Source organism: Trachemys scripta, chromosome 11 (genome assembly GCF_013100865.1).
Source record: "Trachemys scripta elegans isolate TJP31775 chromosome 11, CAS_Tse_1.0, whole genome shotgun sequence".
NCBI classification, from domain to species: domain Eukaryota; kingdom Metazoa; phylum Chordata; order Testudines; family Emydidae; genus Trachemys; species Trachemys scripta.
The window spans coordinates 7,104,574-7,117,307 of NC_048308.1; the positions used below are offsets into that span (position 1 = coordinate 7,104,574).

A 12,734-nucleotide genomic window follows, 5' to 3' on the forward strand; every position below is an offset into this window, starting at 1 on the left:
ACTTCAGTTTCTATATTAGGACAGTAAGCAACTCTTCACAATTCTTTAATTTTGGTTTGTGTAATTCTCCATTTTCCCCTGCCAAGTAGCTTGAAAATGTTTTTCTTTTGTCTTCTGTACTAGTTCAGATACTTGGGCAAGCTTTTCACAGCCAGCAGATGGCTTAGTGCTCAGTCTCTGTTGGCCACTCTCTTCCCCATTCCCCACATACACACACTACAAAAGAGGTGTAACCATCTCTGATGGCAGTTGTATCCCAAAGGCATGCTGCCCAAAGGAAAGCAAAACAGGCCTAGTAGTCTTTGCACATGTCTGTGCATGCAGACATTGTAACAGCATGCATGAAGTGCCAGTGGCCTTGTCAAGAGGTGCCGAGCTGGGTCCCATGCTGGGGTAGGCATGTTCAGATGCAGTGGGGCCTGGCACTTTTTCCATAAACTGTAGTGCTGTAGATTCTGAAGAAGGGGCTTCTCTTGAGGAGTCCATCCAAGGCAAGAGGTCAGCCATAGCAGGACTCCTCATGCCACTTTCAAGCATTTTTTTCCATTCCTCCTTTGAACAACACTCCTTCGGACTCTAACTCTCTCACCTCCATGCACCCACAGTAGCCCTCCTAACTCCTCCCTATCCACTGTCTCTGGTTTTTGGTACCTGGATCTCCCTTTCCGAACAATCGGCTCCTCTTATCCTTCAGTGTTCAAGTCACTGACACCCTATGCATCCCTCTTAGTCTATCTGCCTGTTTTCTTGCCCTCGCTTGCTTGCAAGTCCATTAACAAACAGTGAATTCAAGCAAGTTCCTCTGATCCATGGACCTGCAAAATGTACATACACATTGATACTCTGTACCTCAAAATATATTCACCACGGTGATATGATTGTGATATGTTTTGAACAATGTATGCCATGAGAGGTGGTATTTAAAAAGTCTTGATCTATTGAATATTAATTCCTGTTGAATCGTATGTGACGTTATGAAGTATTACTGTATATTTGTTACTGAAATATGTGATAAGTGGGAAACGCCCAGCCATTCAGTGGCAACAAAGGAGCAACTAACACTGACAAAACAGATTTACATAAAGATTGGCTAGACAGGTGTTGATGGCCAATTAAGGAGAATCCAACTCTCTGAGAGGGCCACTGGGAGACTCCTCAGAGGGCATGTACAGAATGAAGGCAGACTAAGCCCTGTGACACAGCAAGGGTCTTTCTAGCAGCTGGAAGAAAGTATAAAAGAGGACAGTGACCTCACCACTTGTCCTCTCTCCTCCCCATCTCAACACCTGGAAGATCAATTGGAAGACAAAAACTTTGAACTAGGGAGCTTGGTCCCTGGCTGAGAAGAACATTCAGCCTGTGTATTAACTGTAAACTGCCTGGAACATTCAGTGGGTTGAGAGAAACTGATTGATTGAAATCTTACTCAGTCTGATACATTTAGGATTTAGATTGCAATTTGATTTTTATTTCTTATGTAACCAACTTTGACCTCTGTGCCTAATACTTATAATCTTTTAAAATCTCTTTCTGTAGTTAATAAACTTATTTTAATGCTTTATCCTTACCGTGAGTTTGTCTAAAGTGCTTGCGGAATCTGCTCAGATTACATAGGCTGGGTGCACGTTCACTATTCTTTGACTAAGTGGCAAACTACCATATATACTTGTTCATTAGTCCGTTCATTTATAAGCCGACCCCCCCAAGATGGTTAGGTAAAAATATCAAAAAACTGTATGACCCTTTCATAAGCCGACCCTATATTTCAGGGGTTGGCAAACTTTGGCTCCTGGCCCGTTAGGGTAAGCCGCTAGCGGGCCTGGACGTTTTGTTTACCTGGAGCGTTCACAGGCGTGGAGCCCCTCAGCTCCCAGTGTCTGCGGTTGGCCATTCCCAGCCAATGGGAGCCGTGGGAAGTGGCATGCCACTTTCCGCAGCTCCCACTGGCTGGGAACGGCCAACCGCGGACACTGATAGCTGAGGGGCTCTATGCCTGCAGACGCTCCAGGTAAACAAAATGACAATGTATTAGATATTCAATTCAATGATTCCATAGAGTTTAAAATCATCAAATTTTGGTGTAGACCCGTTTATAAGCCAGCCCCCGCAGTTTGATGCGTCACCAAAAATATTTGGCTTATCAATGAGTATATACGGTAATTAATGAGCTTGCATTGTTCAAGAGAATGTCTTGAGCAGTGCAAGACTGTACATTACTATAGTGCAAGAACATAGAACAGCCACCCTGGGTCAGACCAAAGGTCCATTTAGCCCAGTATCCTGACTTCTGATAGTGGCCAATGCCAGGTGCCCCGGCGGGAATGAACAGAACAGGTAATCATTAAGCGATCCATTCTCTGTTGCCCATTTCCAGCTTCTGGCAAACAGGCTGGGGGGAATTAGCTAGATTCTTCCTGTATATAATTCATGTATGACTTAGAGAGCATTCCAGCTGGGTGTGTGTAGGCCCTCTTTCTACTACATCTGCCTATCCTATTAACAGATACTCTTCGTTGACAGGTTTCAGCGTAGCAGCCGTGTTAGTCTGTATCCGCAAAAAGAACAGGAGTACTTGTGGCACCTTAGAGACTATTTATTATGCTCTAATAAATTTGTTAGTCTCTAAGGTGCCACAAGTACTCCTGTTCTTTCTTCGTTGACAGTGTATATGCCACAGTAATGGCACTGTTAATCTTCATTCTGACACCTCATTTTCCTCTGAAAAGTCTCACTGCCTTGATCTAAAGACCTGTTTATAGGCCATTTTGTTTCAGCTAGTGTCCATCATCCCTGAATCACTCATGGTCCAAGCATCCAGTCAAAGTAACACTCCACCCCTGGAGTGCAGAGTTGAGATGAGGGCACCCATACCATACCATAGATCTGTGAACTTGCTTGTGTTCCCACCCTGGGATGTGCTGTGCAAGCCCAGAAGATCACATCAAAGAGGAGGCCATGATTATTGAACATGTCCATGGACAGTCTAGTTCAGCTGTTATCAACAGTATTAATGACAAAATGGTAGGATTTACCCTTACAGCCTGACAGTTGTGTGCATGAGCCTGAAGACGAGGTCTGGCAGACAAAGATACCAGCTATATTATAGTCTAGGCAATAATTAGTTTCACAGGTGTACTTGAAGAGCCTTCTCTCTCTGGTGTGAAAAGGCAAAGGTAGACCCTGTGGTCCTGGTATCCTGGAATTTTTTCAGGCTGGGCTAACTGTACCAACTAAACCAAAGTCACAGAATTCAGAGAAAAGGTAAATTCAAAATCTAATAGGAAACTGAGGTTTCTGAAAGCCATGGAAATCTGAGCCCCTGAAGGCAACACAGTCTTCTGCCCTTGTTCCTGCTTGGGACTTTGATCTTGGTGTTTAATTCTCTTGCGCCCCTTCCAGCTGAGCCTAGGAAAAGGATTATGTTGCATTTTTTTATTACAGAATTTGTTTTTCATCACAAAATGATTGGCCAGAAGGCTTGAAGAGCTAAAGGTGCTATTAGAGAGAGAGCTTTATATGATTTTCATAAGGATGAAGTTTGTTCTTAAGAACCTTTCCAGAAATCACCCCAAGGATGATATCTGTTTTCCATTGTAGAATGGAAAGTTGCCCTGCCCACTTTCTGTCCAGTCCCCAGAAACTGCAAAGGAACATAGACCTAGTTGCTTGGATGCCTACATGGCACTAAGAGCTCACCTATAAAGAGTGGCAAAACTTGGCTTTTAGAGACTGTTCCTTGTATGCTAAGGACCAAGAAAAAGCCAAGCAGATTCCAAAATGGGATAAAGAATTAATTAGAGGCCGAAGAAGCACTAAAGAAACGTAAAGCATGTTTGACCCAGTGGATTAATTGTGGGTTGGGTTCGGGTGGAAAGAAGGAATGGGAATATTTGGGTCTAAGTTGTTGGCTAATGTTCATGAACAAAAGTGGCCCACCAAGTCTTCCTCTCAATGAGCAGATGGACGACTAAGATGAGCGATCTCTATCTGAAACACAAGCATCTGAACTGGTGTAAATCATCTAAGAGTGACTGCAAATCCCAAAATATTCCTATTTAACATAGATAATTTTGTCTTGTATAGCAACATACTGTATGGCAAAACCTTTTAGTCTGTGCATAAGAAACACTGTTGTCAGCATTGCTTTAAAGTGTGTGGACCCATTATTTCTTCTGAGCATTGCACAAGTTGTAGTGTCACTTAGATACTCCCAACTGAGAAGGAAAACAAAATATCTGTTTTCTAGTTTGGAACTAGTAATTTAGGCTTCTTGGTCTGAGACCTTGACACAGTGCTCCTAGATAACTTTTTGCTAGAGAGTTGTTCAGTTCATTTTTTCTTGTTGGTAAAAATGATCCATTAAATGCTTCAGGTGTTAGTATTTTTGCCTCATTTTTAAAATGCCAATGGTATATTTTGATATTGATCTGACCTTTGTCTTCCATTGGAACATCACCCCCGAGCTTCTCTCACTTTTATGGAACATCTTCAATTTATAGTCTTAACACCAGATATTTTGAAATGACAATATCTCTGATTGCTAAGCCAGGAAAGAGAATAGAATCTTATTTTTGGTTCTCTCAAATAGTTGCTTAAAAATAACTGCCTACAGAGCAAAGTGGTATTTCTGCAGCAAACAAGACAGCTGAAAACCAATACTTATATTGTGTACAATGAAAAAGCCTTGTGGATAACAATATTAACAATCTGTAATGGGAATTGTGTACATATATGCTATAAACAAAGTACCAATAACTTGGAATAAGATACAGGACCCTTTGATTCTTTACAAAAATACTGAATCTGCTCTCTGAGGTCAGGTCTACGCTACAAACGTACACTGGTGTAACTGCATTGCTCAGGGGTAAAAAAAAAAAATCCACCCCCCTGAGCGACATAGTAACTCTGACCTAACCCCTGGTGTAGAAAGCACTATGTCAACAGGAGAGCTTATCCTGTTGACATAGCTATTGTCTCTCGCAGAGGTGGATTAACTACCCCAACAGGAGAAGCTCTCCCACTGGTATAATGGTGTCTTCACTAAAGCAGTGCACTGCGCTGCTGTACATGGAGACAAGCCCTGAATAAAAACTCAAACATAGCCCCTCACAAACCTTGCCATCCTACTGTGATTTTTTTTTTGTGTGCGCAATTGTTGCACCAACATTCCAGTACAAAGAAATAAACCAAAACACTGGCCCTGAATCTAGCCAGTAATAAAACTCTAGTGCATTCTGATGACAGACAAGGAAATTTGACTATCTCATCAACCTATGATAAAAGTGGGGCTCTTGGGGTTATTTATTTATTATTTAATCTGTCCTTCCCCCTGTGCTTCCTAGGGAAAGAGAAATGGATGCTTTAAACTTGGGATTAATCCATAATCAAGAGAACCTACAACTCCTATACCCCCCTGCTTTTCAAGTTAGAAGGAAGGTGCCCAGCAATGAGATGGATACCTTGAGGGAACTTGAGGGAACACAGAACAAATTTAAATCTTATGCTAACAGCCATTTGACTTCTTTAATCTTTTGAGTTTTTGCAAATTGCATAGAAAAGCCCCGACATGACAAAATTCATGTAAATGATTATTACATTTTCTGTAATCAGATTCTTTATCACAGCTATTTCAAGTCAGGCTAGAAATCCTGCTGATATTCAGATTTTAATCGTTAATATGTATATTTGCTGTTTTGTCATTTTACCTGCCTGTGTGACTCTCAAAAGCCAACTGTTAGTATCCTGTGATTCTAATAGCTGGTTGTGTTCAAGTGCGTCATTTTTCAGTTTTGTATAACATTGTGCACTTGAAGTGACCCCAATTGAAGCATCTGTTAAATACAATCCGCTATTAATGGGAAATAAACTGCAAGAAGCTACTTGTACTAGCTTCTCTGCCTAATCTTGATAGATTGGATATTGTATTAATTTGATTGCATGAAAAAACACGTTTGTGTGTGTTTATTATATATTGTTTCATCACATAAGGAAATGGTATGAAAAATGAGCTAAAAAGAACTATACACTTCATTTCTTAGAAGAATAAAGAGACTGCAAGTTGATGCCAGCATATGCTTCTAACACAAGATTTCCTAGTTTTGGCAGGAATTCGTAACTAACTAGTTTCCTGGATGTTTACACAATATCTTTGAAAATTATGCTGCTTGCTGTTGTCTTAAGCTCTTCTTTTTATTAATTAAAAAGGTTAGATTTTTCTTAAAGTAAATCAGCTTGAAGTGGTAACAAAAGATGCCTTCAGATATCGAACTGTAACCTTCCATACATATTTCATTGGGCCTTAAAGTGCTCTAGTCAGACTTTTAGTAGAAGCAAACATACTTCCTTGTGAAGGAAGGGATAGCTGTGTGGTTAGGTCACAGGTCTTGGAGCCAGGGAGCAGGGTTTTGCTTTGTCACAATGTGACCTTCCACAAATCCTCGAACTCCCCCCTCCCCCCTCTGTTTTCCCTTCTGTAAAATGGGGATACTACCCAATTCAGAGGGAGACTTACCTATTTATAAAGCCTTCTGAGATCCTCCAGTGGAAGGTGCTATAGAAATGTAAAATGGTATTTTTTTATAAAGTTTAATTTATTCTTCTATTTGTGTAGGATGGAAAAATAAAAATATACATTAGATGTCTGACAGATCTTACTAATCCTATCACAATTTTTCTGTTTAGCACTTGTCTATACAAAGACAGTGCATGGCAAGCCGGGGTGTAAATCTAGAGCGCTCTAGTCTGCTGCGCACTGAGTTGCTGTGTGGACGAGCCCTTAGATTTATCAACCAAATGAGTATAAATATATTGTACAAGACTTTTTTGTTTCAAAAGCCATTTGTACTCCACGATAGAAGCTCTCCTTTATTGGAGTCAGAGGAAGTGACAGATATGGTGTTCAGCTACACACAGCAAAATGTAACCTTTTCCAAGTGCTGCTTCCTATGTGTATCCCGCATGCAACTGAGCCTGGAAAGCCTTGCAACTAGTGTCCATTGGTCCACTCCTGTGTTCTGGATCTCCTTGTGCTCACTACCGAGCGTATATAAGGAGGTGCAGGCTGACTGCCTCTCCAATTGCTTCTTGCCACTGCATGTGCTGAGTTGGAATCCTCTGTGTCCGGAGTTATCCCTGCATTGTCTTCATCTCTGTAAATATAATGGTATATAGTTTTAGTTTTTCATAGTGTTTTTATAGCACCTGCAGAGTTAATTAGTTCCTCCTCCCCAGGGATCATCTCTGTCCCCACTTTCAGGAAAAGGACTTTTCCTAGAATCTCAGGATTTAAACACTGCATCTCCTGTCCTCACTCCTTCTCAGTCAGCAATGACACCAATGCTGCCTTTACTGCCTTGGGGAGGCGCATATCCCTGCCAAGTGCAGGATTTGTCACTCCTCCTCACCCCAGACCCAAGAGGGATGAGGGTTCTGACTGAGAGAATACCTCATGGAGAAAGCCGGGAGATCCTCCTGTATACTGGCAGCAAACCTCTAGCAGCGTGTCTGTGAGCACAAGCTCTGCAGCAGAGGCCAGAGGAAACAAAGACCCATTACCTCTGGCTTCTCTTGAGAGTAAGGAACACTCTTAGACACACAAACTGATTCCCCTTTAAGTCTGCTTCCAAGAGAAGGTTCCCTCTCTGATGCCATCCAAGTTGGGTGAGTTTTCACATACAAGCCCCAAGGACTTAAGTCTACCTAACCCTACCAACCACAAAAAGAAAGCAGAGAGCATGTAGGAGCAAAGCTCCAACAGTTCCATCCCCCATACCGACACCAGTGCCAACCGGGATTTCTACCAAAGCGAAGGATCAGCATCCACCATTGACAGACAAAAGCTCTAAGAAGGAGACTCTCTAATGATACCGGCCAGGCCCCATAAGGATCTGCCAACAACTAAGTTATTGTGGCACAGAATCTGGCATAACCAGTAACCGGGACCCCTCATAATCTGGGACAGGCTGAGACATATACTACCCCAAGGGGATATCATCATCTTCCCAGACCCACAATCGCCTTTACTTTCAGACCCAGTTCTTCTGAGGAACATTCTAACCCCAGAAGAGGATACTACTGGAAGGAGGAGGATGTTATCTCACCCACCCTTCTCTCTCTAATGTTCGGATAATGTACATAACATGACTGTCTTCTATATAAATAAACAAGACAGGGGCAAGGCTCCTCCTACTGTGCATAGAGGTGGTCAACTTATGGAATTGGTGTATCCAAAATCACTGTAACGTACCTACCTGGTGCTCAGACACTTTTTCACCAATCATGAGTGGGATTTACACCATTCAGTGCCGGGCAGCATTTTCCCCTCAGTGGGGAACACCATCTTGGGAGCTATTCACCTCACAGAAAAACAAGAAGCTCAATGTATGTTGTACCAGAGCAGTTCAAGGTCTGGACTCCAGGCGCGATGTCCTTCTCCTGTCCTGGACAGGCTACATGAGATACACCTTCCCTCCAATCCCACTATTACCCCAGATTCTCTAGAAGATTTGTCACAACAAAACACAAGTCATTCTCATCTGACCCAATTAGCCCAGACAATTCTGGTTTCAGGACCCTGCTACAAATTTCAACCCAGCAACCTGTTAGCATTCAGTCATTCCCAGACGTGCTAATTCAGGAGACTGGCAGGATCAGACATCCCAACCTGGACTCACTTCACCTCATGCTTTGGTATTTGGATGGGTGTCAGACCTAGAGCTTTCATGTTCAGAGGCCATTCAAACTATTCTTAATCACAGCAGGAAAGATTCTACCAGAAAATGTTAACTAGTCAAATTGAAGCGTTTCTCTTCCAGGGCGCCTCAGTTATCAGGATCAACAGGTATTCTTGCTGCCTTAGACTTACCTCCTCACTCTCACTCGGGTCTTTCTAGTAGCTCTCTACAGGTCCACCTAGCAGCAATCAGTGTGTTCCATCTCCTGGCGGATAGTTGTTCTGTTGTTCACCCAGTAACAACCAGTTTTGTAAGTGGTCCGACTAGGACCTTCCCCCTAGTAGCGAAGCCAACGCCACAGTGAGACCTTAATCCTCGTACTGGCCACCTTTTGAACCATTTCCCATGTGCTCAATGTCTCATTTATCCATGAAGGCCGTCTTCCTGGTTGCCATTACGTTTGCCAGGAAGGTGGGTGAAGGAAAAGCCTTTGTGGCAGACTCACCATACATTTCATAAAGAGACGGTACCCCTTCACTCCACCCAAAGTTCATCGCAAAGGTATCTTCCAAGTTCCACATAAGCCAATCAGTTCACTTACTGTGCACTTATTCACTCCAGGTTCTTTTCAGAGCCTCCTGCCTCCATCCAGCAAGAAGAGGAAACTTCACTCTGTCGATGTCAGATGAGCATTGCCATTCTACCTGCAAAGGATGAAACCATTTAGAAAATCTCCTAGACTATTTGTCGCTACAGTAGAGCAAGCATGGGGACAAACGATATGTGCTCAGGCTCTCTAAGTGGATGCCTGGCTATATCCTCCTTTGCAATACGTTAGTGTATTTCCCTCCCCCGGATGGGGTGAGGGCTCATTCTGCTAGAGCACTGGCAACCTCAGTAGCATCTCTTCAGGAAGTACCTGTGCTGGACACTTGTAAGATGGCAACCTGGAGCACGATCTGTACTTTCATGTAGCCCTATGCTTTAGTCCAAGTCTCTGCTGTCAACAAAGCCTTTGGAATTGCAGTGTTAGATCTGTACCACCTGCATCCTTCCTCCCCCCCTCCATTTGATCACTGCTTGACATTCCCCCATATGTGAATGCACACCGGGATTAGAACTCGGAGTAGAAATGGAGGTTACTTAGCTGCAACTGGAGATTCTTTGAGATGTGTGGTCTGTCTCTGAATTCTGCTACCCAACCACCTTCCCCTCTGGTTTGCCTCATGACTGGATTTGCGGTAGAGAAGTGGTCAGTCTGCATCTCCCCTTACATTCTCGGTACTGAGCACAAGGAGATCCAGGGCACAGGCACGGACAAACAGACAATACTTGCAAGAATTTCCAGGCTCAGTCACGTAGTGCACATGCATATCCCGCCTATGAAATACACATTGGGATCACACATCTGAAAGAAATGCCAGTTACAAGTAAGTAACCTCCATTTTCTGTAACTTACAATTTGGGTTCCTATATTCCTTGGGCAATATTGGCTCAGAGCTTGCAATGTTACCACTCTAAATTTGGAATCCTTTACTCATTAGTGATGGCATCAGGCCATCCTGAAATGGCTTTTTAGAAGTACAATACGATACTCCTTGGCACAGTGTGAAGGCTGCTTGCTTATTCCTGGTGTCAAGTGTTTTATTTTTGATGCTCTCAGGAAGCTAACTCAGCTGTTCTGTTTTTAATATCTGATGAATTAGGGAACAGATCCTGCGTGTGAAGGCTGAAGAGGACAAAATCCCTTTGCTTGTGGTGGGAAATAAATCTGACCTGGAGGAGCGGAGGCAGGTGCCTGTAGAGGAGGCCAGAAGTAAAGCAGAGGAGTGGGGTGTGCAGTATGTAGAAACTTCTGCCAAAACTAGAGCAAATGTAGATAAGGTAAGGCAACTAGCTTACATTTTTACTGCAGTAGAATCTCAGTCATTCAGTACTGAGAATGACTGACTAATTCTTACTACTTTCTGGGACAGGCACAATTCATGGTTGGGTTTTTGTTCCTCTTACAATAGTCTACACTTGTAACTTTTGAATGTTTCAGTTAATGAATATCTTGCAAATTAAAGCGAACATTTGGTTTTTGTTGCAGTTTATGTAACATGTCAAGAAAATCCCATTAATTTACTTTATTATAGATACAAGTGTAGTGAGTCCTTGTACAATGGCAAACTTTCAGATGATGGTTTGAAGTATAGTAGATTTATTAGCTCCGAGAATTCACTGAAGTGCAGGGTTTGATTTAAATTATAGCTTGAAATGCTTACTAGTGATATATATTAACTGTAGTTCAGCCCATCGTAAAATGAGGATAATTAAAATGAGGATAATTTCAGCACTTCTGAATTTTGGTTCTTCCCTCTTTTTGTCTCCTCAATTCACATGTGGTGCAGCTGATATTTTGTTAAGTATCTGCCAAAACTCTGACTAACTCTGTTCTTTGCTTTCTGATTATTGAGATTAATTCAGTTTCTGAAAAACAGATATACATTTTTTACCTCATACCTATCCTGTAACGTGATTCCCCACACCCTCCATACCTGCCTTTCCGAAAACTCCGTATTCTCCAGCTTGATGTCACTTGTAGTGGTTTTGGATTGAAATTGCTTTTCAATTTCTGAACAGATGGATTCTCATAACCCTTCTAGCAAGTGAACATACATATGTGCTTCCTGAAGTGTCTTAGATATCGGGATTCTCTTCCTTTTTCTGTGGGAAATATGAAAATGCGCACCCCCTTACACATCCACAGAAGATGACTTGCAATGTTGGTTGAAGTTTGAACAAATATAATAAAGGACCCTTAGTGGATCCAGAGTGGTTGAATTGCTTACAATCTACAGTCTGAAAACAAAGCTTTTATGGCTCTTCTTCTAGGGATGAACGTTTTGAAGCTTAACTGTACCTGAGGGCTGGTTTTGACTTCAGTAAACTGCTTCCTGTTCAGTCTGTTAGAAAGTCCTTATAAATCATGAGGCATATTCACTGTGGCAGCATCTGTACTATAGCTTTTTAGACTAAATTAACATTCCCATCCAAATACATATACACTCGCTAAGTAACGTTTTCAGATTTCTTGATGAGCAAGTTAAAATAATCCATATCTTCCTAGTTTGGCTTACCAATGGTCTAGTTATCAAGGTGGCAGCACAGTTAGAGCATGGGAAGGCAAGCCAAGAAATCTGGATTCTAAGACCAGCTCTGACTTGCAGCATGACTTGTGTGTTTCAGTTTTCTAATCTGGAAAATGAGAGAGTTAATATCGTAGACTTTAAGCGGTTTGGGTCAGACACTCGTCTATGTTTGGAAAGTGCCTAGCACACTGTACTTACCTTGTAAATTCACCCTGGATTGTAATTTTTAAGTCTTAACTTTCTCCAAACATGTTGTTGATATCTTTCGGCATCTGTATAGCCTGAAAATAGGCATGTGTTGGCCATGTTACTTGTTACTACACTTTGTTACTACACTCCATCTAGATGGAAAATGACATCTGTGCAGACAGCCCAAATCGAATCCCTCCCAAATCCATTCAAATTAGGGGCACTCCTGCAGCAGCAGTGGCTTAAATCTAAACAGTTTTATATTTGCCACATAAAGAACATCTTTGAAATGTGTCAGTGGCAATCCATGTGCAGTTAGGAATCGCTAGGTCTTATTTTACATCTCCTCGTCTGGAGCAGTGTGAAGCATTTTCTTCTTCTTTTAGGGAAGACCTTGTACTTGTGCTTTCCAGATGCAGTATCTGAAGGCCTCGTTTTTGCTATGTCTCAATTACTTTGTTCCTTGTCTATTAAATCCAATAAAATATCTACTTCTCGGAAGTACAAGAGCTACTTGTCACCCAAATCTTCACTCGGAAGGATTATTCCAGTAGACGTCTATAATCCTGAGAATCCCATTTTCCCAGCCATAAGCGGTAGACTAGTCAGAGACCAGCTTTTAACGGTTCAGCAGGTAATTTTGTCCATCTAAACATTGAAATGGAGTAAAATTACACTGTTAAAAAGCATATTCTTGTGTGTCTGGAATTTTTTGTACACAGGGGAGATAAAAACCCAA

General features: G+C 42.0%; 1 protein-coding gene across 4 annotated transcripts in view; it reads left to right on the top strand.

Moving 5' to 3' along the window:
* The window catches only part of RALB (RAS like proto-oncogene B), a 78,031-nt gene that overhangs the window by 58,721 nt on the left and 6,576 nt on the right, over positions 1-12,734 (top strand). For 3 of the 4 annotated variants that reach the window (XM_034785244.1, XM_034785243.1, XM_034785245.1), the window contains exon 4: positions 10,379-10,556. In XM_034785244.1, coding sequence (XP_034641135.1) covers positions 10,379-10,556 — 178 coding nt within the window. Of the gene's footprint in view, positions 1-5,342; positions 5,907-10,378; positions 10,557-12,734 lie in introns of those variants that run through there. The other variant, XM_034785246.1, reaches the window with a different exon arrangement.